This window comes from Haemaphysalis longicornis, unplaced genomic scaffold (assembly GCF_048455015.1).
Source record: "Haemaphysalis longicornis isolate Haplotype H1 unplaced genomic scaffold, Haemaphysalis longicornis Haplotype H1 scaffold_12, whole genome shotgun sequence".
NCBI classification, from domain to species: Eukaryota; Metazoa; Arthropoda; class Arachnida; order Ixodida; family Ixodidae; genus Haemaphysalis; species Haemaphysalis longicornis.
Window position 1 is genome coordinate 41557840 of NW_027526225.1, and position 27084 is coordinate 41584923.

At 48.4% G+C, this 27084-nt stretch overlaps 1 protein-coding gene across 1 annotated transcript in view; it reads right to left on the reverse strand.

The window, feature by feature from the left end:
- Window positions 1–18221: 18221 nt before the first annotated feature.
- The window catches only part of LOC144162580 (MAM and LDL-receptor class A domain-containing protein 1-like), a 145595-nt gene continuing 136732 nt past the window's right edge, over window positions 18222–27084 (reverse strand). The window contains exons 17-19 of the mRNA XM_077693173.1: window positions 24759–25084; window positions 21570–21645; window positions 18222–19794 (exon numbers count right to left, since the gene is read on the reverse strand). Of these exons, the coding sequence (XP_077549299.1) occupies window positions 19748–19794; window positions 21570–21645; window positions 24759–25084 (449 nt within the window). The 3' untranslated portion in view covers window positions 18222–19747. The remainder of the gene's footprint in view (window positions 19795–21569; window positions 21646–24758; window positions 25085–27084) is intronic.

The window sequence follows — 27084 nt, forward strand, 5'->3', positions numbered from 1 at the left end:
AATTTTCGCAATTTCGTCAGCGGCCTTTTTGGCCAGCTGAGATTCAAACTAGTACTTAGATTAGGCGGTCAGAAAGAACCTCAGAAAAACGTTACTGCTCTATTCCCACCCGATAACTTAGAAACGTTCCATTGCCTAGGACGGACGCAGCTAGGGCCCTCCGCATACTTGTCCAATCTCGCAATGGTCTACAGAAGAATTGACATGTGCACGTATTGGTGCCTTTGACCTGCCCCTGCAACGTCCCCTTCCACTAGGCCTACTACGGTCGGACGCAACTCTTCTTTGCCGTCTCTGGCTGGGAGCGGCATTCCGAAATGCTCACTCATACTTAATAGCAATGCAAGCAAGTGAGGAGTGCGAAACATGCGGCACGCCGGAGGCGATACGCCGCGTCTTATGCGAGTGCCCGTGCTACCCGCCTGAAAGAAATAAGTTGTCGTCAGCACTGCAGAACCTGGACTCTCGGCATCTATTTTCGGAGAAGGCTCTGTGTCACTGGCCTTCTCTGTCACCCACTCAGAAGGCGACTAAGGAGCTCTTACGCTTTCCACGGGGGACGAAATTAAACACCAGACTTTAGACTGAAAGCCTCCAGTTGCAATTACTGAACTTGAACGTTTAGTGCTTCAGCCCTGGACATACCTGTCTGCTCCAGCTTTTCTTCATTCTCCCCTTTCTCTTTTCTGCCTATTTCCCCTCTCCCACGTGCAGGGTAGCAAACGAGGCACTAGCCAGTTAAACTTTGCTGCCTTCTTTCAACATCCTTCCATTCCCACGATTTGGAAAAAAAAATCGGGTCTCTTGCTCCCCAGCTGTCGCGATCGGTACGTGCGTGAAACGGTAATCACCCGAAAGATCTGCAGCCCTGGCTTCGCTGCAAACGATTACTACGGCTGCCAGCTGCTGAAATACGTTCGGCTAGCAGCGAAAAAGCACGCGGGGTCCTTCCGCTCCATTCCGCAGTGTTCTACCACACCCTTAACGCACCAATGGTTGTATTGGACGGTTCGACTGATCAGCGGCTCCGGTCGGCCCGCGGCATTAGCGATACTGGCGCGGGAACGCGAAAGTCGTGGGAGTAATAGACCACTGGCGCGGTTGATCCAGTTTTCTCCGTCCCCCTATTTAGCTGTAGCTCTGTAGCTTCCAAAAGTAAATATTGAACAGGTTGCCGATGCTAATTCTTGCCCAGTAGAGCGCAGCCCCCGGAAGACAACATTGTAGGCGGAATAGCAACATACACGCTGTATCCTTCCCTCCCATTTTTATTATCACCTTACCCATCGTGCATCTGCTGGTTGCTACGCGGCGTCAGGTTTTGAACTCCTTCGTGGCCACATGTCACGCTACCTGGGCTGAGAGTTGTTCTTCACAGAGAAAGGACGAGTCATCCGCAAGATTGTTCCGTTGGGTACGAGGGGTCTGTTGTTGGCGGCGATCAGAAAATACTGCAAAATCTCGAATTTTCGGCAGTCTCTGTAAGTAAAGTGTGACGTAATTCGTGGCGGGTCAGTCCCACTCAACAATGTGTAACTAGTTTCACCATCGCGAACAACGGGCGATAATATCAGCATCGGAAACGAAAAATAACAATGGGAAAATAAATAACTATTCTGCGCGTCAAGCATGTATAACACTGTAAAAATGGCGCCGGAAAGATCTTCAGGCTCCATAAATTTACGTATTCCAAATTGTCTCATTTTCTATATACTGCAATATATTCTTTCACCTCTGCTTTCAGTTTTCAAACACCTCTTGTTTTAGGGATACATTAAGTAAATCAGCATTCGCCCATTGTACATCATTTGGCCCTTTTTGTGAATATTATTGTCACTTTGTACCTGACTATTTATCCCCTAACCCATATGAATGAATTTTTAGCACAAGAGAAAGAGCTCTAGGAGAACGTTCGTTCTTTTACATGCCACTATATTTCGGTTCACTATGGGCACGAAATGGCAAACTGCTTGACATTTTCTTAATTATCAGTTATGCACCTTAAGAAGACCACATTCCAATTACAAAGGGAAGTTTTATTAAATCAGAAGTTTGCAATGTTTTATTCCAATTACATAGGTGGTGCCCAGCATTCGCCACGCACCGTACATTCAAATCACCCCAACCCCATTTCGATCCACAACAAACTGATGCACAACTATTACATGAAATAGCAGTTTATTCAATTAAAAGCGGTCTGGCACGGGTTGTTTGAACGGGTCCTCCCCCGAACGAACTGGTGAACGTGCACAAACCCTATTGCGATCACCATTAACTGGCACATGAATTGCAGGTTCCAAGAACTGGCCCAGTTATTGAGTCTACTGAGGACGACCAGCATTTCTTTATTTTCTCTTACCCTCCCTCCCCATTCCTTTCCCCCATCGTGACCAGTGGTCATCCTTTTCTATTAAAGGTTGTCTCTCTCTCTCAGGATACTTTTGATTAAAGCACAACTTTCAACGTTTTACCATTTTATTTGCGTAAACAAAACTAATTATTCAAAGCAAAATAAAAAAACCCGGATTGCAACAAAATACAAAATCTTCCAGAGGAGTTCATGCAATAAACATATCTACTACACCACTCTCACAGGTTCCAGACAAAAATAAAAAGCCCCAAAAAACATTGTAATACAAATAACAACACTGCAAAGAAAGCATTATTCGGGCATTACGCCTCGCATTTGCAGATAAACGCGGAATTAGTGAAGTAAATGCGTTTATTCGCGCCAACAGTGCGTATGTACATTATAAGCCAAAAGAAAAACGAAAACCTGAACCCAGTAAAATAACCAAGCGTATTGGCTACTAATAGACAATCTGGCTATAAAAGACACCCACTGAACACTTGTGGCGGAAAAAGGATTTCGCAATAAAAAAACAATTTTCTCCATTTCTGCAGAGTGTATTTAAATCTCGCACTTGACATCAACATAATTTGTCGTCGTGGTACGGCAACTGATTTTTTATTATGTCCCTTCCGACGGCAGCGGTACTTACGGAGTCTCACGTATCTGTGTGAAATGCTGTTGATAAAATTGCATTGATGTTTCCCTCTCCTATGCGCCCTAATCTCCTCTTCAATAAACGTTTATCAACAGCAAAAGAAACGAACCCTGATGAGTCTAACCTTTTCTACTTACTTTTTTTTATAGAACATACAATTTGCCCTTTTTAGAGAGCAGCAGGGAATAGCGTTGACACTATGAGCCGTGAGCCCGCCTTAAGAACGCTGTAACGTGATGTCGATACAGGCCAGAGAACTTCGCCTTGTAAATGGGTTGGCTCACGATGTATTAGAGCGGCTTCGGAGAGCCCTCTTAAAAATACTCTCGATAAAGAAAAAGCATATTTTGACGCAAGCTTTATTACCTGGCTCACTTGTTGAAAACGTTGTGCTGTCACTTGTACAGGCGGCTAGACGTTTATTTCACGCGCTTGAGTGGGCGGAAAGAATGTGGGCTGTCACCGTAGCGATGGCATTTGTCTTCATTCAGCCCTTTCGCGTTTGTGCTTGAGTTTCACCCTCTTTCTGAGTTGTATGAGAGCGTGCGAAATATTTGGAGGCAGGCGTATGTGGCTTTCGTCGGCGAAGTAGTACTGCTGACAAAATGCCGCCATCCGAAAAGGTACTCGGGGTGAGTTTTTGCCGCGTATTATTCTTTATGTGTTGGTGAACAGTAGGGAATCTTCAACTCAAAAATTACTCTAAAGGCTTGGTAATGCAGGTTTGGATGGAGGGAGAGAGAGTATAAACTTTTATTCGGAGCAGTCCAAGCACGAAAATATTTATCGTACAAAGAATATAACACTGCCGATCCCGTAAACAAACCTCGAAAACATTTTTTTATTTTATTTTATTTCATTTTACTGGCCGCTAGGGTGCCGCGTCATGTATACATGCTCACCTTCGGCCAGCGCCTCGATTGCTATATTGACCGGTAATTTCCAGTTAACCCGGTAAAAACCTGTGCCACGAGCATCGCCACATCACGCGCATCACCTGTACACCACTCACAACAGGATCCGTACTTCCACTGGTCAGCAATCACCCTTTGAAATCGGAACACGCCGCTCACTTCGCTAAGCCTATCAGGCTTACCTCGCAAGCCCCATCTGCGTCGCGCTCTTGGCACACGCTAGGCTCCCGGCAGCTGCGCCGGCAGCACATCTAGCTCCTCGTATGCAGCCCTCTTCAAGCACTATGGCACCAGCATCCAACGCACCAGCATTTGACCCCCTCAGCGGACGGTCGTTGCCACGCGACGACCCTTGGAGACAAGTACAACACCAAAGACCAGCCCTCAAGAACCACCACCCTCCGAGTACGCCTCACGTAAGCAATGAACGCAGCGTTCCCCCGGCCGTTTCCCGTGCACCGCCTGTTCTCCGACTGCCTGCCACAGACTACAAGATAATTATTCGCCCGCGCTCGGGCCTTCGGATCGGAGCTTGGGCCACCAACCAAATAACTAACAGCCTGCCAGTCACCAGCAACATTCCAGCCGCACAGGTCTACTCCCACGTCACGGTAGAACCAACAAACATACGCCACAGAACAACATGCAAGGGAATACAACCATTACGCACTGCACTCGGAGACAGGCTCACTGCAGTTAAAACCAGCCGACAGCACCGTAATCTTCACAACGCGACGGTTATACGCCCGACATAGTGTACACCAATGGCGCATATTGTGGATGAGGATTTTAGTGCGTTTGGTTAAAATGAAAACTCAAATAGTTTCATTTCATGAAGTTTCACGGTTTCACCGATATGCATTTTAGCTTCGCCCCTCTCATCATCATTCACTTCGTGGCGATGGCGGGATTTTTTGGCTCCCGTACGGGAGTTTGGTTCCGAATGAGCTGAGGGGGCGAATGTGATTATGGTTATGTTGGATTCAAGATGTGACGTAAGCCACGTGCCTACATGTGTGGGAAGCTGCTGTAATTGCAATTAAGTGTGTACTCCGGTGTCTGGATGGCCAACCACTTCGCATATTTTAGGGGCGAAGCTCCTCTTGCTCGGGCCCTGTCCCGTCCCTTGTAGCGCCGTGTACATACCACTGATGATGATTGTGGCACGATGCCCCTAGGGATTGGCCAACCAAAGATTGGACGAAGAGGTGAAAACGTTCAACGCGTTCGTTGCTACCCAACAAGGAGGAGAGGAAGAAGAAGCGGTTGTTGTTCGTCGTCTGCGAGCTCAAGACACGTACCAGGGGTACGCGACACAAGACACTCTGCGACGGCCAAGGTGGCTAAAATGTCACACACCGAATTTGCCAACTTACCCATGGAGATTCTCATCGTCTCAAACGAGCCCTCCATGATCAGCACAAATATCGACGTCGCCGACGGGCTTGTCAACGGAGCGGTGGGAAATCTCAAGCTTTGCGAGCGAGGAGTGGTGGCCTTGACGCGGCGGCGCCCGGTTTCGATTCCACGACTCTCTGGCCCCGGCGGGAAGTACGTGGTGCTCTTCCTACTGCGCTAAAAACCGAGACGCCAGCATGGCTACTAACGCGCCTTATGTCCTTCACTCATTCAGATGGCGCGCGCCGTCACGAAGACCTATAACAACGTGTCGAGTGCCAGTGCCGCGGCGGCGCCCGGTTTCGATCCCACAACTTTTTGGCCGCGGCGGGAGATACGTGGCGCTCTTTCCACTGCGCTACAAACCGAGACGCGAGCCTGGCTACGAACGCGCCTTATGTCCTTCACTTATTCATATGGTGCGCGCCGTCAAGAAGACCTATAACAACGTGTCGAGTCTTTATATGATGTGTGGGCGAATGTTTCACGGTTTTACCAATAAGCATTTTAGCTTCGCCCCTCTCATCATCATTCACTTCCTGGAGATGACAGGATTTTTTTCTTTGAAATTTCCAGTGCCTTCTGGGACGTCATTTCACACTGATACAGCTATGCAGAGCACATCATAGGAAACCGCGTAGCGCTAGCGTGCGCTGAAAGGTGACTAAGAATAAATGCAGTCTACTATCGATAATTCGAAGTCGCTTAATCAGAATTGCAAGGGATGACCTTGTCCCGGCAAGCTTACAAGAAATTGAAGGGAAAAAAATTACACAATCTCCCCTAAGGGAACTATGTGGTGATGCAAAGCATGGGGGTGCCGTGTAGGTTCCACACCGGAGCAGAACCGGTGCAGGCGGTGTCTCGGAGCAGACTGAACGCCGCGCAGCGCGCGCACCTGCATTTATACAGCTGGAGGAGAGGAGAATGGAGGAGAGATGCGCATGCGCTATGGGGGTGTGGATGGGGCAACAAGAAGGGAGGAACATAGCCCCGACCATGAGATGGCTCCTGGAGGGACAGTGTCGCCGGTGTGTTCCTGGGCCGGCACGAGACGAGCAGGCTTGCCCTTTAAGGGCTCCTGGAGCGACAGTGTTGCCGGTGTCTTCCTGAGCAGGCACGAGACGAGCCGAGCGGCGAGGAGGAGAGCGGCGTTATCACAGCTGGCGTGGAGAGGGGGACGAGAAGGAGAGGTGCGGACGACGGACGACGGAGGGTCGACTAAGAGATGCTTTGCATCTAAAAATTGCTCGATAATTCAAAGCTAAAGCTCAATATATATCGCCTAATTCGAAGTTTTTCTGAATACCAAGCATCGAAGTGACCGACATTTCTCTGTAAACTTCAATAACTTCTAGCGCATATACAGCTCCATGTTCTGTACTGGTGTCGGCGCAATCGCCAACTGAGGCGGAACTGAGTTGATAAAGCGGAGGACCAGTTAAGAGCGGGACCACTGTATGCATCTCTCTCTTTTGATGTCCTCAACAGTTTTTGTTGCGCATGGCGCCCTGTGAGCAATATCTGCGGTTGACGCTTCATGTTTACATTTGAGCCACACGTCTTGGCTATCAAGGCACGCAATAGACGACGAAAGTCAAGATTCTGGACGAAATTAAGAAAGCATATGTGCTTCCGGCTAATAACAGCGGTATTCTTGTGCTTTTTGTTCTGGAATTTCGGTTGATTCCATTGCTTTTCTTGACCCCGTGGACTTCGTATCAACGGGAGTAGACTATGATAGCAGCCGCCGCTCTATATTGTCGTTCCTGAAGATGCTAAAATTCCAAAACAGTTCGTTGTTACAGATGCGAAACATAGGAATCTCTTCCAGAAGGGATTAAGTTCCAACGCGTGTACTGCTCATGAAATATGGCTTGAAATGACGCAGTTTTCCTCCGCTTTGCTTCCAACACTGCAGATTTCTCTGTAAAAAGAAAATATGAAAACGGTGGTCACCGCACGCCAAAAACAAAGAACCCGCCATTTTTCTTCCGTAAAGAGGCCTTATGGAGAAACTGCCGGTGGCGCGTATTGCTCGCTTACCATGCGAGAAACCACTCAATCGGAATTCGAAGGCACCGTGCTCGAGTGTACGTCCGACCAAGCTAGAAAACAATTCCCGCAGCTTGATTAGCTACAAAAAGAAGCCAGGCAGCGGCGGAACTGACTTCGTTTTATCTTGGCAAAGCCATGTGTAATCCTAATGATGCACCCTGTTCGACTTGTTGCCTCGCTTTGCGCCCAAGTCGAAACCCTGGAGGCGCTCTCCCCTTTTCCCCGGTGTGCATCCGAAAATTGCACAGCACTTTTTGCAGCGTTTCAAGTTCTGTCTCGCAAAAGCCCGCCCCCCCCCCCAAGCAGGTAAACTTGGGGTGAGAAGCTCTCACTACGCTGCCGAAGAGTCTAAATAAAACAAAGCAACTCTGCTACATTTATCTTTCCCGCGTCTGGTGGTGTGTCTGTTGCTGGGCTTTTGGGTACTCGGGTGTTCGGGTAATCACTCACTGGCTGGAGGTAAACGATAAACATTGTGGCTTTATAGCACTAAAAAGCCTAAGAGCAATAGAAAAGTTGCGTTTTCAAGAAGCACAACGTTTCTCATTACTTCTGTCTTAAAATACTTGTATGCTTCTTCAGTATACAATTTCTTGTCTACTGCACTTGAGTTGATGAAAAAACACTGGAGATGCCTAACTACTTTCACAACTATTCTCTAAATGATCATTTATAGTACCCAGGTTAAACAAATCGCCCGTGTAAGCGCTCAGTCATCAATTGCTAGGGCTAACGGAATGCCTTAATACGAGGTCCGCAATGCGGTCTGGTATCGCTGTTGCTCTTGCAGCCGAAAAAAAGGAGATGACTAGAATACGGCGCCCTTCAAGTACAACAGGCGGCTTTATTGAGCGTCTCCCAGACCAGCCTCAGTCCGCGTTTATGACCAAACATGAAGAAGTGAAGACGACGTGTACGAGCTGGGCCCATGCCCCAAGCATGCCGTGCAGGCCCAGCGCCACCATTCAATGTCACTTCTTTTTCCGAAAGTTCCAACAACCTGCCCCCCACGAAATTGACAGGGCGGGGTATATGAGTTTTCCTCAGACCGCACTTCTAAGGGGTACAGCATCCGAATGGAACGCTGTAACTGTGATTCATCAGGGAGTTTGACGGAGCAGGCTCTAATCTTTCCGTCGCGTCAAACGTGAAGATCTGTGATGCGCGCCAGTCTCCACGTTTGGCGAGGCGTGAGAGGATACTCGAGTAATACGATGTCTCCTTCTCTGACAGCTGCTGTGGACTTGACGGGACGAGACGACAGCTCCAGCAGGTACTCGGTTGCCCATCTTCGCCAGAAGGTTTCCAGGAGATCTTGCCTTTTTGCTCACAGGTTATGACGATGCGGATGTTGGAAACGACAGAGTCCTGATGATGTTGGGCAAAAACAGAGGTAAGCCGGTTCCCTGTTATAAAGTGGGCTGGAGTTAGTGGCTGGGATTCCTGGATATTGTTGAAAACGTATGTGAGTGGCCTGGAGTTTATAACGGCCTCCCTTCCATGAGGACAGGAACAAGTTCATCTCTTGTCACACATTGTTGTCCCAGAGTCTTTTTCAGTGCTAGCTTCAACGGACGGATGAGGCGCTCCTAAACTCCACCCCACCACGGCGCCCGCATCAAGATGAATTTCCCTTCAATTTTGCGGTTTGCAAAGGCGTTTTTCACTTGTGGATCGCTAATTGTCTCCAAAGTTGTGTGACTTCCTTTTTGCTGCGTTTGAAGGTGAGGGCGTTATCGGTGTACACCACAGAGGGAAAACCTGTACGTGAAACAAAGCGACGAAACGCATTCAAGAAGGATGAAGCTGTCTGGTCGTCTATGAGTTCGAGATGTATAGCCCTGATTACAGCGCAAGTAAACAGCACCAGGTACACCTTTGTGAACTTGCGTGCCGTGCGTACAAACAACGGTACCGTGAAGTCAATTCCGACAACGGTAAACGGGTCGGTTTCTGTCATTCTGTCCTTTGGCAAAGGGGGAACCACTTCCTCCATGGGTTTTGCATGGTGCCGTCGACAAACAGTACATTCAGAAATAACTTTCTTCACAAGCTGTCGTCCCTGAAGAATCCAGTACCGCTGTCGAAGGTCTAGGAGCGTGTCTCTCACACCGACGTATAGAAGCTTACGATGATGTTTCTGCACAAGAAGCTTAGAGTAGAAGGGTTGCTTCGGCAAAATAATGGGATGGCTCTACGAATACAACCGCTGACTGTGGTGTATTCTTCCAGATACACGTAGAAGAGCCTTGTCATCGAGAAAAATGGTAGTGTTTCGAAGGGGAGAAGCTCGAGGTGGCAATTCTCCTATCTGTACCGCTATGATGCTGTCGTGGAAAGCTTCTGCTTGAACGGTTCTAAGCCAGAACTTCTCCGCGTTATCGAACTCCTTTGGAGTAAGGGGTCGTTTCAGCAAGCTTTTGTGACGTAGCTTGTCGAGAAAGCGGAGAGTCCATGCCGTCGTTCTGATTAAACGAACAATGGAACTGAAACGTGCTATTTCGATGACCGGCGGGTGTGTCTGAGATGTAGGCACGAGTGCTTTTAGTGCATCGTTGAAAACCGCTTCCCTTTCGGCTTCGGTCGTGAAGTCTGTATCGCACATTGGTTGTGGCGGCCATTCTTCGGTACCTTTTAACCACTGGCGTCTATGCAACCATAAGTCCGATGACATTAGCTGTTGTGACGTGATGCATCGCGTCACCATATCGGGCGGGTTCTCCTTTCCTGGGCAATGTGCCCACCAGTCTGTTTTGGTCTTGGCGTTAATTTTGGTGACTCAGTTTCGCGCGAATTGTTTCCATCGGTTTACATCTCCCTTTATGAAGTGAAGCGCAATCATGGAGTCAGTCCATAAATGTACGTCACTGAAGGCGCAGGAAAGTGAGTCTTTATAAACACATAGAGTCGTTCGGCCACAAGACAAGCCAGCAGCTCCAATCTCGCCAGGCTTATCTCCTTGATAGGAGCGATCCGAGACTTGCTGAGCAGGAGTGTTGAGTAAGATGCTGGTCCATGCTGGTCTATGCTGGTCCATGCTGGTCCATGCTGGTCGAAACTACACAAGTACGCTTCGGATTCATAAGCTAGAGCGCTGGCATCTGCGAATAAATGAAGAGCTCCTCCTATGCTTCGTGGTAAAAGATTGTGTCGGTAAAACCGTGGAACCACGATTGTGCTCAATGCGGGAAGCTCGTTGCACCAATTCTGCCACTCTGACAATATTTCTCGTGGTACCGCTGTGTCCCAATCCGTTTTCAATTTCCAAATTCGTTGGAAACAGAGTTTGGCTCTTATGGTAAAAGGTGGCAGAAATCCCAGCGGGTCATACAACCTGCTCGTTGCATGTAGCGCGAAACGCTTGATGTCGTTGCGACGCTGAACGAAATCGGTCACGCTTTCAGGGGAAAAGGCCAGTTCATCAGTGTCTGCACGCCAAACCAAGCCGAGAACCTTGATTAATCCGAGAGCTTGTCCGAGGGGAAGCTCTTCGCAGGTTCGCTTTTGTTGAAGGTTTTCGAGGATAGTTTTGTCATTTGATGCCCACTTGTGCGATTTCATTAAAGCGGTTGCGAAGAGTGTTGTAGCTTGGGTGGAAAGTTGCAGTGCCTCGGAAATGGTTTCGGCTCGTGTTAAAATGTCATCCACGAAAATGCAGCATTCTAACCGTGCAACGGTGTCAGGAAGCTGTGATGACATTTTGTGCAGGTGGTAGTTAATTGTGGCGGCAAATAAGAACGGACTTGAAGTAGTACCAAAGGGCACCGTTTCATTCGCCACTCCCTTACTCTCGGTAGGCGTTCGTTTTGAACAGGCGCTCTTTCGAACCGGAGGTAACGCAGAGCGACTCTGTCACATTTGTGAACGCCGATTTGCAAAAAAGCCTTTTCTATGTCTGCCACCAATGCTATACGGTGCGTTCGAAACTTCAGGAGCACACCTAATAGGTCTGCATTCAGGCTGGGACCGCTGTAGGGGCTTTCGTTTAGAGATACATGTCCACGTGCGTGCACCGATGCGGCAAACACAACGCGAGTCTTCGTTGTCCGCTCCTCCCTGATGACTGCGTGGTGAGGCATGTAATAAACTGGGCCTTCAGTGCTGTCTATAGCCACCCTCTCAGCCATGTCATCGTTAGCGTATTTCGAGATCGCTGTGGGATACGCACACAAGAGGTCGAAATTTTATCGAAGCCTTCGAACAAGTTGAGTCAGCCGTCGTTCAGCGTTCGCTTTGTTATTGCCCAGCTCGACTGATGGCTTCCAGGGAAGTCGTACTTCGTACCGACCATTGATTTTCCCTATAGAGGTGTTGAACTAAGCCAGTGTTGCCTCGTCTTCCGGTTGCTCACACACCTCCGAGCAATCTCGATGGTATCAAGGTGCCAGAACCATTCGAGGAAACGTTCGGTGGTGGCCGCATGAGATTTCAGTACTACGGTTTGTGAACAAAGTGCTGCGGCTGTTGACTCAGAAGTAGGTCCGTATAGAGTCCACCCAAAAACTGTCTCGACAGCTTTCAGGCCATTTCTGAAGGTCTTTGTACAGCCTGTGATAAAGTCCCACTAATGCTCAGTGTCGACGAGGATATGGATTTCATCTGGAACCGCATTACGGGTGTGTAAATCCATCGCTGCTAGAGTGCAACCACATTCGCGTAGCTCTTTCAAGGCATTTTCGGTAAGTACAGGAATAGGCCTGTCACAGATTTGTTCTGTAACAAGGGCGTCGATCTTAAAAGGACGGCCTTTCTTGATTCCACGCAGACAAATCTCAACTCTACGGAATGTCTTTGGTTTGCCGTGTCCACCGAAGAAACCCACGGAAAGCTTTTCACGGTCAACTGTGGGGCAGGCTAATCTTCTGGCTAATCCAGCCGTAACAAAGGTTCGTTGGCTGCCCCCGTCAAATAGGATTCGTGCCATAATTTCTTTCCTCTGTGAAGACGCGTGTACCACGGCAGTTTGCAAGTAAACGGTTTTCCTTCTGGCGGCAGTTGGCGATGCGGCCGTTTTTATTTCAAAGGGAGAAGCCTGCGGTCCTTGATGTCGTGAACTGGAAGTTACTTCGGGCTCGCACATCGTCGAGGCATGCCGGCAGTGGCATTTGGTGCAGTTGACCTTTTTCCTGCAGGTTCGGGCCATATGATTCCTGGCTGTGCAGCGGAAACATCGACCGTCTTGCTTAAGCATTGCCTTCTTTTCCCAGACTGTAATGGGAGTGTCGCACCTGTGCGTACAGTGATCCTTTGATTTCCAGAAGAAACAAGGAAATGTTTCGCGAATTCCTTATGTCACTGAAGCTGATTCTCGAGTTTTGGAAGGTCGAAAACTCTTCGACATATTTTGAGGTCCTTCGCTACTACCCGGAAGTTTTGGTTCGTTCGCACGCAAGCAACCATCCGTGCGTTCTCTCGACTCTACCTCTGCTTTGAGGAAATCAAGTAGAGGAGCCATAATCACAGGATTAGAAGCAGTTGCCTCACCAGAAGTAGCTGCGTTGTCCTGGTGGTCCGAGCGCCGATTAAACTCCAAAATGAGGTCTTTTGGAAGTCGCCGAAACATCAAGGGGCGGAGCACAGTAGAAAAAGAGTCCTCTGCGACGTAAGGCCTTTAATCCACGGATATGTGTCTGAAGTGTGTCGTAGAGACGACGCAGACCCCGGGCGTCCTCCGATGAGCGGACGGGCTGCAGATCAATAAGGTTCTCGATTTGATCTTGCACGATCAGGTCCGCCTTCGCCAATCTGTCGACGTTGCGAGACAGATCGAGACGTTGCGGTAAGGCCTGCTATGGCAGCCGATGCGGCTCCTATATAAGCGACGACTTGAGGTACGCGAACTTATCGCTGTCGGTAAGCGTCGGATTGTTGTGTATAGTAGACTCAAATTGCTCCCAGAATGGGTTCCAGTTGCGCGGACGGCCATCAGCTTTTGGTAAGTCGATGCGTGGAAGCTTGATACGGTGGCTGGCCCCAAGCGGCGGAACTGGTTCTGTCGAGGCGGCCGAACATACAGCGGCTGCGGCTATCAACTCGTTTATGCGTTGGCTTAGCTTAGACAAACACGTGACGGTTTTGTCGTTGTAACCTGCGGTGCGAAGATATTCTTGCTCCATATCTTGTCCCGTCAAATGAGGCTCGATGTCGCCGTCGGTCTGCTTCAGCTCGGTAGACATCGCACTAACGCGGTCATGGAAGGTAATGTAGTCTTTCAGACCCACCCCGTCTCGGTCCAACGCAGCCTCGGTTTCAGAAATCAGCTTTGTTAGTAGAGAGCGTTGCGACTTTCGCTTGCTTTTCAGCTGATCCGTGATGGTGCCGGCCGAAGTGTTCGGAAGGACTCGCTGGCACGGTTGCGGTGGCCTTGAAACGGTCATCCACCTTTCGGTGATGTGGATGCCGTCGCTGGTTCGTCGTTCCCATGGATTTGAGCACCACGCTTGACAAGAAGACGGCGCCCTTCAAGGTCAACAGGCGGCTTTATTGAGCGTCTCCCAGAGCACCCTCAGTCGGCGTCCATGACCGAACAAGAAGAGGTAACGACGAAGTGCAGGAGCCGGGCCCATATTCTAGTCATGCAGCGCAGGCCCAGCTCTAGCATTCAATGTCACTTCTTTTTCCTCCAAGAACCAAGTTCCAACAGGAGACGCTTAAACGTAACAGAGAATAAACTTAAAAAGGGGTGATGCGTTATGGTCAGTGTGTGATCAAGTTCACTAGTGGTCCCCGGTTGAGCCCCGTAAGCGGAGCAAACTCAGTAATTTCTTACTCCCCGTCAGATCACCAGAGTCATCGCCTTGCCCGGCTGGGTCGAGCACGCAGGGGGGACGATTAACTCTGCTCTCACGTATACAGCAGTTTGCAGTTTTCTTTTGAGTTAACTTCCGTTTAGTGCGCGTTTTTACAACGAAGGCTTTCTTAGTGGCAACGATGGCGTCCTTTCAAAAAAGTAATGCTCTTCCCCATAGACAAAAATATCTGGTAAGATCTCTAGACACACGGCGCGTGCGTGACACCAGGCTTCCGTTTTGGTAAAACGGTTGTTTGAAAATCGCGAAACCGGTAGAGTTCTAGAGAAGACAATACACGCACTGATCATGAAGAAGGAGTATATATCTTTATCTCATCACCACGTATCTTTGTACATGTAGCTCGTTCGTAGGTGCAGTTACTTATACGTGATAAATCTTCCTCAGAGATTCACACTTCTTTTGCGATTTGGGGCTTAGAAGTCTTGACGATCTATTGGCGGCACTTTCAGCGAAGGCTTTGACGGAAGTTCGACGCAGTTTTGATGTGAGAAAGCTTTCGTGCTTCTCTCAGCTTGCTTTAGCAAAGGATGGTGAAGTTGTCTTTTTAACACACACGCCATCAAAGTAATATACAATTTGGGGACATAATATGGGCTCAATTTTATTTCTATAGAGCGTTGACGATGGGCTTCCCAAAACGCATGCATATAGGCACACACTTTTATTTGACTTCAAGGGATTGAATGTGGCGCCTTTTGTTTACAAATATACACAAGATGCATATTCTAGTAGTAAGATTGGATGCGTTTTTTTGGTCTTGCATGTGGTGCCCCGTTTATGGGTCAATTCCACTCAACGCGCACGTTCGAGTTATAGGCGTGTGGTCCAAACTGTGTTTCGAACGTTTTCGAAATTTCTAGTGAAAGCGTGTAATGCCCCATGAACCGGAACATTCGTCTTTGAACAGCTGGCATCATTGAACGTTTCGCTCTACAGGAACACGTGGATACTTGGAACAGGCAGAAAGAGAGAGAAAACTATTTTGGAGCATGTTTCCAAAGGATTGCTCGGCTTCTTGATAGGGTTACGGGGACCTGTCTAGTCCTGGCGAGTTTTGTTCGCGGGCATCGAATGGTACTTGATACTATGGCCATGTAAGCGTCGCTTAAAAACTCGAACATAAGAGGAAAAAATGGGGCCTAAAAATGATGAGTCAGTTTTCGCAGGGTGATGGCTGGGCAGAAACCAATCCATTTTCATCTGTGGCCTCCTGGATTACTGTGATTCAGCCACCGCTTTACATCGAAATGTCTTATCTGCAAGGTGCTTCGAAGTTGACGCGTTGTATAGGGACCGGGCGGCCGTTGTATGGCACCACCATCGCTTCAGCGAACAGCGCCGCCCGTGGCGAACCGCTCGTCAGTGGAATGCCGGTGGAGGTCAGCGCAGCGTAACTGTGGATGGCTGTCTGTCGTTTTTCTGCGGTGCGGCTTGCAAAGCATACGTAACCCCACTTGCATTTTTCAGATCGGTAAATCTTGAGCGTGGATGTGAAGGTTGCGAGGCATGCCATGTGTGTGATTTACGCCCATACTGAGTATTTACAAATAGCAGACGACGCTCAATGCGCCAAGCTGGAAGTCAAGCTGGAAGTGAAAGTTCGTTGCTTCATGCAATTTTTTTATGCCTGCATGCAGTTTCGCGTATCGAGGAGTATACTGCAGCTAAATGCTCCCACAAAGCCGGTGTGTGCAACCGATCTAGGAATGATGCGGCGCTGGCCTTGGGCAGATGACGAAACGGCGTCGACGTCGTGCACAAGCGAAAGACAAAGTTGGGGGATGTCTTCTAAGATTTACCTCAAAACAGAAATTGGGATGGACGACGCTTCCGTAACTTCATTACCTACGGCTGAAACGTGTTTAATTTCACAGAAATGCTCTTACTACAGTCATCGGGAATCGTTGATAGAATAAATACAGCATGATAGTAGAACGTTATTGCTTGTCGTGGAGAAGCATTCAATGGTTGCTGGCTAGTTGGTAAATGGTTTTTGAAAAACCAATTCCTGCGTGGCTGAAGGACGCAGGACAGGAGGGTGCCCGAAACCTTTACTCAGCTTCACAACTGAATGCTGCGGTCGGTTTACAAGCTGCCACCTGCGCTTGAAAAATCATGCACACCTTCGTCTAACGACGATGAGGGTTTATCGCAAAGCTCTATCGTATGGGTTTCCTTGGTTGCCTTCTGGGTTTCCTTGGTTGCCTTCTGCCTCCTTGCCTCCTTGGTTTCCTTGGTTGCCTTCTGGGCTAGTTGAGCGCCGAATTTGACCAGCAAGCAGTTTGGTCTTTTGATAGTAGCGTCTTCACTTTGACCATTTCCCATTCGATTTCGCAGGAAGAAAGCTTTGCGTTCAACCATCATAATCATTAGAAGGAGGGCTATATGATTTTGCTGTTTAATTTTGAACTTCCATGCCCCCCTCTCCAAATCTAAACTTTGTCCAGCGTGTCGGAAATGTTTCTGTGCTGGAGGACTCGGGCTGATGCACCCATATTTGAGGCAACTAATCGCGCGTTTTTGGTGTCTTCGCAAGGCATTACACGATTTATTTAGGTACTCTTTAAAGAATACTTAAGCATTAAAAACACCGGCTGACGTTAACATTGCCACATTTTTTAACTATCGGTGCCACCCTTTATTCCACGCAGGTGGTAAAACGGGAAGAGGAGGAGGGATGGTTTGTGGCTTGGGCTGTTGGGTGGGTGAATAACTTGGGACTTGATAAAACGACCACCACAAACGTGGGAGTTCCACTTCGGCTTTCAGACTCCCATGCTGTCGCAGTGTCGCTCAAGAAAACCGAAGGCACAAAGCTCATGGTTACAGAAAGTGTAAAGTACCGCAACATTTCTACGGTTACACCGTAATCCATCTCGTATGCAGGTGCCTTTCTATTTAAAGCATACGTATCGAGGTATCCCAGCGGTAAGGCTGACGTGGAAACCGTAGTCATTGAAACCAGTGAAGATAATTTAAAGTGGTATAAACGAATAATAATGTTGCTAATAGTTTTATTCCTACTCAGATCGCGCGGAGCCAGGTGCAGAGCGCTGCAAAAAGCACTGGTGTCAATGTAGCCCATTCCCAACCTTACAAGCATCCAATAAGTTTGCGTAGCCGTTAGTACATTTAAGAAGAAAATAATACTACTAATAGTAGTTTTATTCGTACTCGGAACGGGTGTAGCCAAGCCACGGCCGCTCGATGGGACCTAGTTTCCATCGAGCGGCCGTGGCCAAGCGCAGATCGCTGCAAAAAGCGCTCATGCCATTGCAGCCGATACCCAACTTTAGCAGCGTCCGACAAGTTTACGTAGTCATTACTGCATCTAAGAACCCAACACATCTGTCTAGACTTTGTTTCACCGCACATATGCGCTCACAACACCACCAAAACATTCAAAGCACCGAAGCAAACACGACAAAAACAACGGAAGGCTGTGTAGTACAATGCACCGGTTCATTCCACTGACGAGGGGAGCGCCGAGTGGTGGCGCCACCCGTCCAGCTGCCCGGTCCCTATACTTCGAATTGCTGATGTGGTTCGGAGTGAAGATGCGCCATGCTTGCAAGACTGGCTATTTACTCTGCCAATGATGCTGTTTTTTTTTCGTGAGAGCAGCGTAAAACACTATGGTTCGCCTTAGGCGGGAAGGCCACGGGAAATGACCACATAAAGTTGCATAGTTTTATCCTGAGATAAAACATTTTGTTGGGTGTTTTGCACGTACACAGAGCACTGGGCAGAATTTTTCTTACCTTTTGACGCATTAGGGCAAACTGCCGACATGGTTTCGATGAGTAGAGTCTCCTCTTGAGTACGTAACTGTGTTGTGACAGAGATGAAAAGTTTGGAGGCCGGAAAGTCAGGCGATGATTTCCTGGTTCGGGAAGATGATTGTAGAGCTTGGCTGTCCATTGTGATACGATGCGAAAGAGTAAGAAAATAACAATTCTGCGCTTGGAAAAAAAGAAACGTTGTGGCGCGTTTCTAATGATGTTCACAGAAGGGGTATATTTAATTTGGTTTTGGTTGCTTTTATTCACCGCCATTCATGCACAGTGCATCCGGTGCTCCTCCAGGAGATTACTCGAGAGCGAAACGTCTCTGGGAACGTCATTACTCGAAAAAGCTGCGTTGCTAAGTAACTAACACGACTTACATTATTTACATAATTCCGGTTTCCTAAGTTCATTTCATCTGATTTAATTAAGTAACACCTCATACAGTCGACTCCCAATAATTCGAAGTCGCTTAATTAAAATTGTCGGTTAACCGGAAGTAAAGTGAGGGTACAGTCAGCTCTGCGTGTACTTCTGAGAATAATGCTGGATAATTGGAAGTTAAAAGTCTAAAAGGTGGGTTAATTAAGAGGAGTTTGAACCTATAGCCTTGAGGCGACTGGAACGCTTAATAAATTTGCCGTGTTAAAGATGAAAAGAAACTTTGTACGAAACTTTTAACAGCGAAACCGTGTAGGGGCTGGCAATGTACGGCGGTACACCAGGCAAAGGTACACCGCTGGGCCGACAGATGGGACCACCGCCTCAACGGCGCTACAGTGCAAGACCTTCGCACCCGGCGCACCTCCATCTCCCGCCCCATGTATGCACCAATCAACTACCGCAAATCCGTGGGTGATCTTCGGGTACGTACGTAACAAAAGCTTGATATGGGCGAGTTGGTCCATTGTGCTTGATAACTACGGCGGCGCAATAGAACAGGGACGAAGAAGAAATACGCTCCACAGCAGAATGGCGAACTTCCAACTAGCTAGTTCGAACAAGCGAGTTCCGCACTTTGTTGTTGTGCGGGTTTCTTTTTCGTCCCTGTATTATTGCACCGTTGTAATTATCAATGTACGCAGATATACTGCGGCGAATGGCGTTGTGAGCGACCGCCGCCTCGGCGGAAGGTGGCCGCCAGCGTTGCGAAGCCCCCAAATACCACTGCCGTAGTGAAAGGAAACGTTGTCGTACACGATCGCGACGGGCCGCACTGCTTCGCCCATGCGCGCCCACCGCCAGCCCGCCACTTTCGGAACGTTACCCCGGACCCCGAAGTGCTCCCAATAAAATGCACGGCCATCCGGTGCGCGATCCTGGCTCGTGCGCCCCGTCACGCGGCGTACTATCACCCCACATATATGTACTGATAAACTACCAGACCTCTATGGGTCAGTCTCGGGTACGTACATAACGGGGCGATCGCGTTGTGAGCGACCCCTGCCCCTTCTGGAGGTTGCTGCCAGCGTGTCGAAGTGTCCTCCGCTGCTTCAGCAAATTTCACAGGCGTGGAACTGGTTTTATTTTTATATCACCATTAATGTAGTGCATAGATTGTGCGTTACAGTAGAGCCTGTACCGCTTTCCACCGTATTTGTATATCCTTCGTCCCTGCTGTGCTTGTTTTCGCCGAAAGCCGTTAAGTTTTGAGCCCCAAAAGAAGACGATCCGTTGCCTGGGAGTGTTTTCCCCTATCATCTGTTCGATTGCAAGAACATCAAACAAGGCCGAAATAACACTATATGTGGCTGGTTCACGTAGCGGCAGGTTCAGACGTCCGTTGGCGCTGCTGGAAGGATCGCCGTTGGTGGTCGAGCTGAAATGGGGACAGGACGAATAACTGTTTATTCTAAACTGGTAAGTACTACTGTGTGCAGAATCAGCGATTATAAATTAACCCAATGTTTGCATTCAACGTCAACAGCAGTGCGTTACGGCGAAGTGCAAGAAGGAAGTGGCAGCAGGGAGCAACGAATAATACGGGTTGGTGCAAAGACCCGCATTAGTCGTTGCTCCCCATTCGGCAGTTTAAAGCAAAGCGCTCTACCTCCGCCAGCCAACGGTTCTTTAGCGGCGTGGGGGCCAATAAACTCCCCACGCCACGGAGGCTGAGCGGGGGGTTAGGGGTGTTGGCGGGTTTCACTTACGGAGCACACTGTAAAAGGCACGGCGAATTTACCCAGCGTTCCCAGCGCGGAGGTGCCTGTTCACCGGTGGGTGCGTCGGCGGTACCGCTTTGTCGTCTGCTTTAGCTAGGGTTGTTTCGGGCCTGTTTTGGCGCAGCTTAGCATCCATTGCGAGCTACCTTTGCACGGCTTGATTAACTTGTTCGGCAGCACCTCCAGGGTAACCGGCACCCGACAGAATTAAGTGTTCGTACGGCAAACACCCGTTAAGGATTGGTTTGCGGGACGGGAAACCAAAACGTACAAACCACATACAGACATCTGGCCACTAGAGAAACGCTACCTTTTGCGCACTGCTTGCGCCGAATGGAACTCCGTTTTGTAAGTGTGTGAATACAAATTCGGTTGTGTCTTAAGAGGTATTACAAATCGCAAGAATAGCAAATACTTCTAATAAACAGCCATTCTATAAGTTCGTTCAGCTTTCTCTCAGTTCCCAAGCTTACTAAACTACTTTAAATCGGTGTAAATGGGAATCACTAAGCTCACATGCCGAAATTTTTCGGTGTCTGCGCTTGTGTCGCGCGGTAGTGTAGCCACAAGCTAGCACATCAGGATGGCGAGGTTCCGCTGCCTCACGCTTCGAAAGACGCCTTTTCCATTTTCTTTCTCCCGACTCACGGCTGGGCTACAGCGACGGCGTTCGCGGCTCCAGCCCGGCCGCGGCCGACGCTGCTGCTGCGTTCGGGACGCCGCGCCCGTGAATTCCAGGTAACGGCTGGCAGAATCTCTGGTTTCACTCTTTGCGGAGCCACATGTGTGAATTAAAGTGACGTCGAATCGCAATTGTTGTGGGTGTCGTTTAAAGCTTTGCTTTCCAACCACCTTCACCGCGTGGATTGTAGCCCACTTTTATTCTGTTCTCGTTTATTGCGCTCAATTTCAAGATCCACGTATAAAAAGTCGCCAAACTATCTTGCTGCACCGATATGGTTGGATTTATGATACTTGAGTGAAGCAAAATTATTTACAGCTGCGCCAACTCCTGCAAATGAAGTACGTATTACGTTTGGACTTTGTAGGATACGTCAGTGCCCCAGTAAGAATTAGTTACACTCAAAGATTAGCACATCGGAGCTGCACGTAATCCGGCTCTCTTGTATGAACGGGGCCGGCTCACAGAAGTTGGAATTACAAACCCTCAAGTACGGCCAGTTTGGTTGCCTTTAGATAGAGCGTAGCTGCTATAAGCCGTGAGTCAGCTTATGCTGTTATGCTGGAGGACTTCTTGCTTCGGCCACAGCAAGGCACCAAAAAAACTAGAGAAAGGTGCGGAAGTTCAATGTTTTGCCTCAAACGCACAAATTGGCCCTATGAGCTACCTGGTTCTTTTTATGCTCGTTGGACGTTACTTGAAAACACCCGGCACGTTGTAGGCCAAATGCCGAAATACCAAAACACATACTTTCGCAGTTCCCGTCGTACATGGTGATGTCGTCCAGCGCAAATCCGCCGTCTGTGGCTTCCCCTTCGAAGTGTATCTGCAGCAGTGACGGTACAGCACATGCGAACGATGTAAGCCGACTGTGATGTGATTGTGCTCGCTGCATTCTGATACCATTGTAATTGCTCGATTTCAAGGGCGGCTCCAAAATTTAGAGACGACGCTTACAAGAAGAGAATAGCAGGCACCGTAAATCGTCGGGTACGCAAGACGCTGCGTAATGATCGTGCGTGTACAACTTTGGGAAAAAGTCACAGCCTGAAAGCCAGGCCGAGGATGCGTGCCTTTGTTTGATTCAAAAGTGTAGGTTGAAATAGCGACAACTGGGCTCGTTTACTGCTTCGTTTGAACTGTCAGCTGTACAATACGCGCGCACCTACCTAATATCTTTCGGCACAACGGTATCATGTTTGCTGCTGTATTGTATATTTATTTACTGTGCCTAAACTTGCTCCGGCTATTTGCCCAGCAGTTTCTGCTATGTATTTAGTGCAAATTGATGGTGAATAGTACAAAATCTCCGAAGCTGCGAAGCTTTCTTTCACTGAGTAGCCTGCTGACAATACTTATCAACGGCAGCTGTTTTCTCTATTGTTTAATTGTACGTTTTTGTTTTCTTTGTCGTCCACCCAAGCTCTACAGACTTGCAACCAGGGCAAATGTTATTTACTATCTGTATAATTAGCATGCTAATCTCCTTTAATCAAGCCTGAATACATGTGTCTGACTCACCTTTTTCATTCGAAAGCCACAACGCACAACGCATTCACTAGGTGTACGCATGTTGGCTAGTACAACTTTACTTGACTAGTAGGTAGCTACTAGCCACTCTGCCATGGCTAGTAAAGCCAAGGCAAAGCGATAACGCACGAAATGTGGTTTGGATTTGCATTATGTAGTACCCTGCTTCGAATTTACAGACTGGATTAGCTTCCTTCTCTTCACTTACATTCTGTGTGCGTTGTGGGTCGTTTGTTGACTAATACAAGTTGGCTGAAGGCAAATAAGTCTTCGCAAAGCAGGGAGTGCAAATCTCGCTCCGCGTGCGGGGAACCGCCGTACTTCAAACACACAACACGTTGCATGTGTTCCGAAGAATCTTCTTGCCAAATGTGCGACCCTGCATTGGAATCAGGGAGGGCACAGCTACGCTCAAAACCAGACTCAGTTGTTTTGTTAGAGTAGCCGGAAGAAGCCGTTTTGCCACTGTTTCCGTTCGACTGCTTGGAAAAGGCACTAGAAAGAAGGCTATGATAGGCTAGCAAAGCAGCCGGCATGCACTGATATACAGTCAACCACATGTACGCAAAGGTATACATGCTACTTGCAAGGGTATGCACTGACTCCCATGCTGCTCTGCGCATCTGCGTGTAAAATACGAAGCGAAACATGGCACACGCCGATGTTTAATCACTGCTGATAATTGCGTTTGTTTGTACAACCCTGACACCTATGTGGCATCGCTGAGCTGGAATCTCGCATAAAAACCACAGACAAAGCATTAAGAATTGGGTGCGTATCAACTAAAATTAGAAGATAACGTCAATGAATTGCAAAACGACAGTTGCGCAACGGAGAAATTCAATGTATACCTGTGGCAAATGCACATTGTACATTTAGCTCCTAGAAAGAGCCTAGGTTGACCTCGAAGATCTAAGCCATTCCTGTAACCTTGCTATGTTGACTTCTAAACCCCCTAATTTTGTGAAAGACCTTGTCTCATGTCGTGCACTTGCAGACTAATTCCCTGCGCTGTTCTTTTCGCGTTCTTGTTATACGTTTTTATTATCGTTCGTACAAATTAACTAAAGTTGCGGTGGCCGTGTGATACCATATGAATTACGTGAGGTGGGGGGAAGGTTCTCATCACTGAAGATGGCTTCAAAGTACCCAAAAGAATTTATTTTGTGGTGTTTTACGCGCGGAAGCAACATCTGGGCTATCAGGCGCACCTTAGTGGAGGGCTATATGCCATATTTTTGACCACGTGCTGATCCTTAACTTGCGGGGAAGCGTCACCACACGGGTGTTTTCACTTGTAGCCTCTACCTGAATAGCGACAACCACGATCGGGGCCGAAACCCGCGCCCCTGGGCTTAGCTACAGAACGCGTTGGCCACTAAGCCACCGCGGCGGATAACGTTGCAGTTTCATTCTGCTCTCAATACATGGCTGCCTGTGGCGGCGGTATGGTTGCAGGAAAAAGCTGTAGCTTTTGTTTGATCGAAACTATTGTGAAACAAATAATATGATAATTAGCCGATAAGATGGCTCTAACATTCCAGATAACATTACATACAGAATTTAATAAACTTATCCACCAAAGAACTTCGCTGGTCTTTCAGCTTCACAGTAGTAAAAGGACTCTAATTTTTTTAGAACGTTTTGTCGTTCACTTCTACTACGTTCGTTGACATGACCTAATTTTCTCGCGCAAGTTGGAGACGAAGCAACATCAATGTCGGGTCTGAATGCCCCGTCATGTTCTTTTTTGTGGGTGGCCGGGGTGCTTCATCGTCCCTCTTATGTTGGTTCATCAGCATGCGGTACCGAACGGGCAAATATGCTACGTAGATGGAATAATAAATGGCATGGCTATTGCACACCAATGTAAAACTGTATTTCGGAGTGTACTGTCTCCCCTCCCTTTGTTTCCCCATGCGGCCTAGAGCCATCCCGTTCAATGAATGTTCGTTTGTGGTTGTTGTTGGAGTGTACTATGCGAGTGCTATGTGGTTGAGCGGCTCAATTCCCTCTTGGGTACAAGCCGGGCGTTTCCTGAGGCCGTCCAGTGCCACTTGCTGCTTTGCTTGGGACACTGCCTCTAGTCTTTTATGCAACTGCTAAAAGATCACCGCTGTTGGGCCTCAGCAGACTAGTAGAGCGATGGGTTTTGGAACCAATGACCTCAATGCGAGCCCTAGCAATGCCACTATTTTATTCCAAGACTCTACGTTTTTTGTGGTACAGTTATCTCTTTTAAGCAGAATTGCCTGCATTGTTTTCGTAAATAAGGAGAGTTTTGTATCCTTTAGGTTGTTTTAGATGAAGGACGCTCCATATCAGCGCGTTTCATCAGCGTTCTGCATTGTAGCGGTAGTGGCAGGTTTCTACCAATCTCTGAACGGAATATCGCGGGTGCGCGCCCACCTTGAAAGGGGCATCGGCCGGCACCTTGACCTGTCCGTATCGCCAGTCGGGCCTGCTGGTGTCCATTCGACGAGTGGACAGCCTCCACAGGAGGGTGCGGGCAGCCGCGGCGCCGCCAGAGCTGGAGGGCGCCGCGTCGTCCCCGGACGGCGGCATCTCGGCCGCCCGGAAGACGCTCAGCGTGGACGACTCTCCGCGGCCAAACGGGGCGAACCAGAAGCTCAGGCATCGCTCCGTCTCGCCCTCGAGCGCCGGAATGGGCGCGCTGCGCAGGACGGGGTTCTGCACCGAGTTCTGGTTGAAGATGTCGAAGAAGATGTACCCCGCTGCCGGCACAAAGAAGAGAGGGAGGGCGAGAAACAGAATTGAGTCCTTGGGAATATCGCCAGTCGCAGTTTCGCCAAGCTGTGCGGCACGCTAAGAAATTTCACTTTTTAGTGGTGGGAACATAGAACGTATGCACAGGCAGTTGATGTAATTCCGTAATTCCCACGCGCGCCCTTCAATCTACTTCTCGCCTAAATAAAAAGCATGCTATCACTTATCTGTGGAATAAGTACTTAGCTGTTCTGCCTCCGCTGGAGAAGCGACAATGGACCAAATCCTAGGAAGATGCACAGGGCTCCAACCAGCCCAACCACGGCACATGGTAGCCAGAGGACATGATACAGGACATTTTCCCGACATTCATTGGTGGACGCATGGTGCCCTCCACAAGCAGCTGTTGGAGTTTATTGCTGAGGCTAGCTTATACGGTGTTTTTACTGCATAAAGCAGCCTGCTTTCTTTGACTTCTTTTCCTTATACCTGTCTTTATACATACAGGTACGTCGGCATGAGTATATATTTCTCCGTTCCTTTGATGCCCTAGGGCAAAATGGTGCAATAAAAGAATTGGCCCCTTATCTGCTCCTTTCGGTGCAAGTGTCGATGAAAGACGACAGTCGTCGGCCGCCCCTGCTAAGTAAATGCCTCCTTTCTCTTTCCCACTCCCCTCATTCGGTTCCTCTTCCGTCTTGCCCCTTCCAAGATAATCACGCTAGAGGTTTGCTCAAGCAAATTTAAAATTACCGCCTTCCATTGCTCCAGGCGAAGTGCCTCGATTCCAGCGCTGCCGTACGGTGGAGACGCGCATATATCGAGGTACCCTACCCAACGTTTATAGAACCACGTTGTCCTACTCCACGTGCGTTTCAAGCGGAACGGGGGATCTATCTTGTGGAACCTTGCATTACTCTTGCTATTAGATTTCTTAAAATGCCTCCAAGAGCTATTGTGGCGCGGACAGCAGCAGGTGACGGAGTATTTTTTTCTGCTGTGGATGTAGTATTTCGTTTGCCATCGCAAAATCAAGCATCTATGAATTTTTTAATACGAGAAAACTGGAAATATTACTGACGTATTGATTTTCTGCCTCATATTTGCGTAATCCTTTGTTCTTGCTCAACAGTTTTGACGAGCATGAACAATGCCACCGCAATGAGGCATTTTCATTTGGGTGTGGGTATATGAAATTATTGTGCAACTTCAGTTTCACTTTGGCCGGGTGGCTGAATCCAGTGACAGACAGGCAGAGAGACATAAAGACAGACCAAAATTTCTGCGATTAAGTAGCCTAACAAAGACTACCCTCTTTAAAGTACTGAGCTTCTCACACGCGCCTCTTTCACACCGCTTTGTCACACCCCTGTCACACATTAGCATAGCCTCAACCTCAGCTGTCTGAACCGGCTGTCTCCCCGTCTACTTATTCGTTTATTGACGACCAGGCCATGATGATGACACTGAGGTGCGTTCACCAGCACGTGCTACAGCATAATTTCCATCGACCCCTTTAGCAGTCCTTTTTAATTCTGAAGTTGAGGACGGCTACAGATCGGTACTTCCGCTGGCATAGAAAATATGTGGTAAGAAATAAAATGCATGCCTGTCCGCAGTAAAAAATTGTAATGTACCACATACCATCCCTAACTTATTCTTACTGCTCCTAATAGCCTGCGAGGAGGTTTAGCAATAGGGTCTGGAATTTCCAAGCGACGGATGCCGCAGAGGCAAAGATTGTTCAGCTGCTACGGCTGTTGAGATGCTGTGCTAAAGCCCATTTTACGTGGTACGTTTTTCGTCTGTGAATTCGATGGAACAAACATTCGCCCTTACGAAGCTCGCGATGCCTCGAAGCGTCGTCTACATGGCCTGTGAACGCCGCAGTTTTTGCATTTCAGAGGCACATTGTTTGCAGACCGAATTAAGTCTGCTGTCGAGCAAAACTTTTCGGGATTTAAAAAAACAGGTTGTATTTTACTTTGTGGGCAAGTTGTTTCAGACT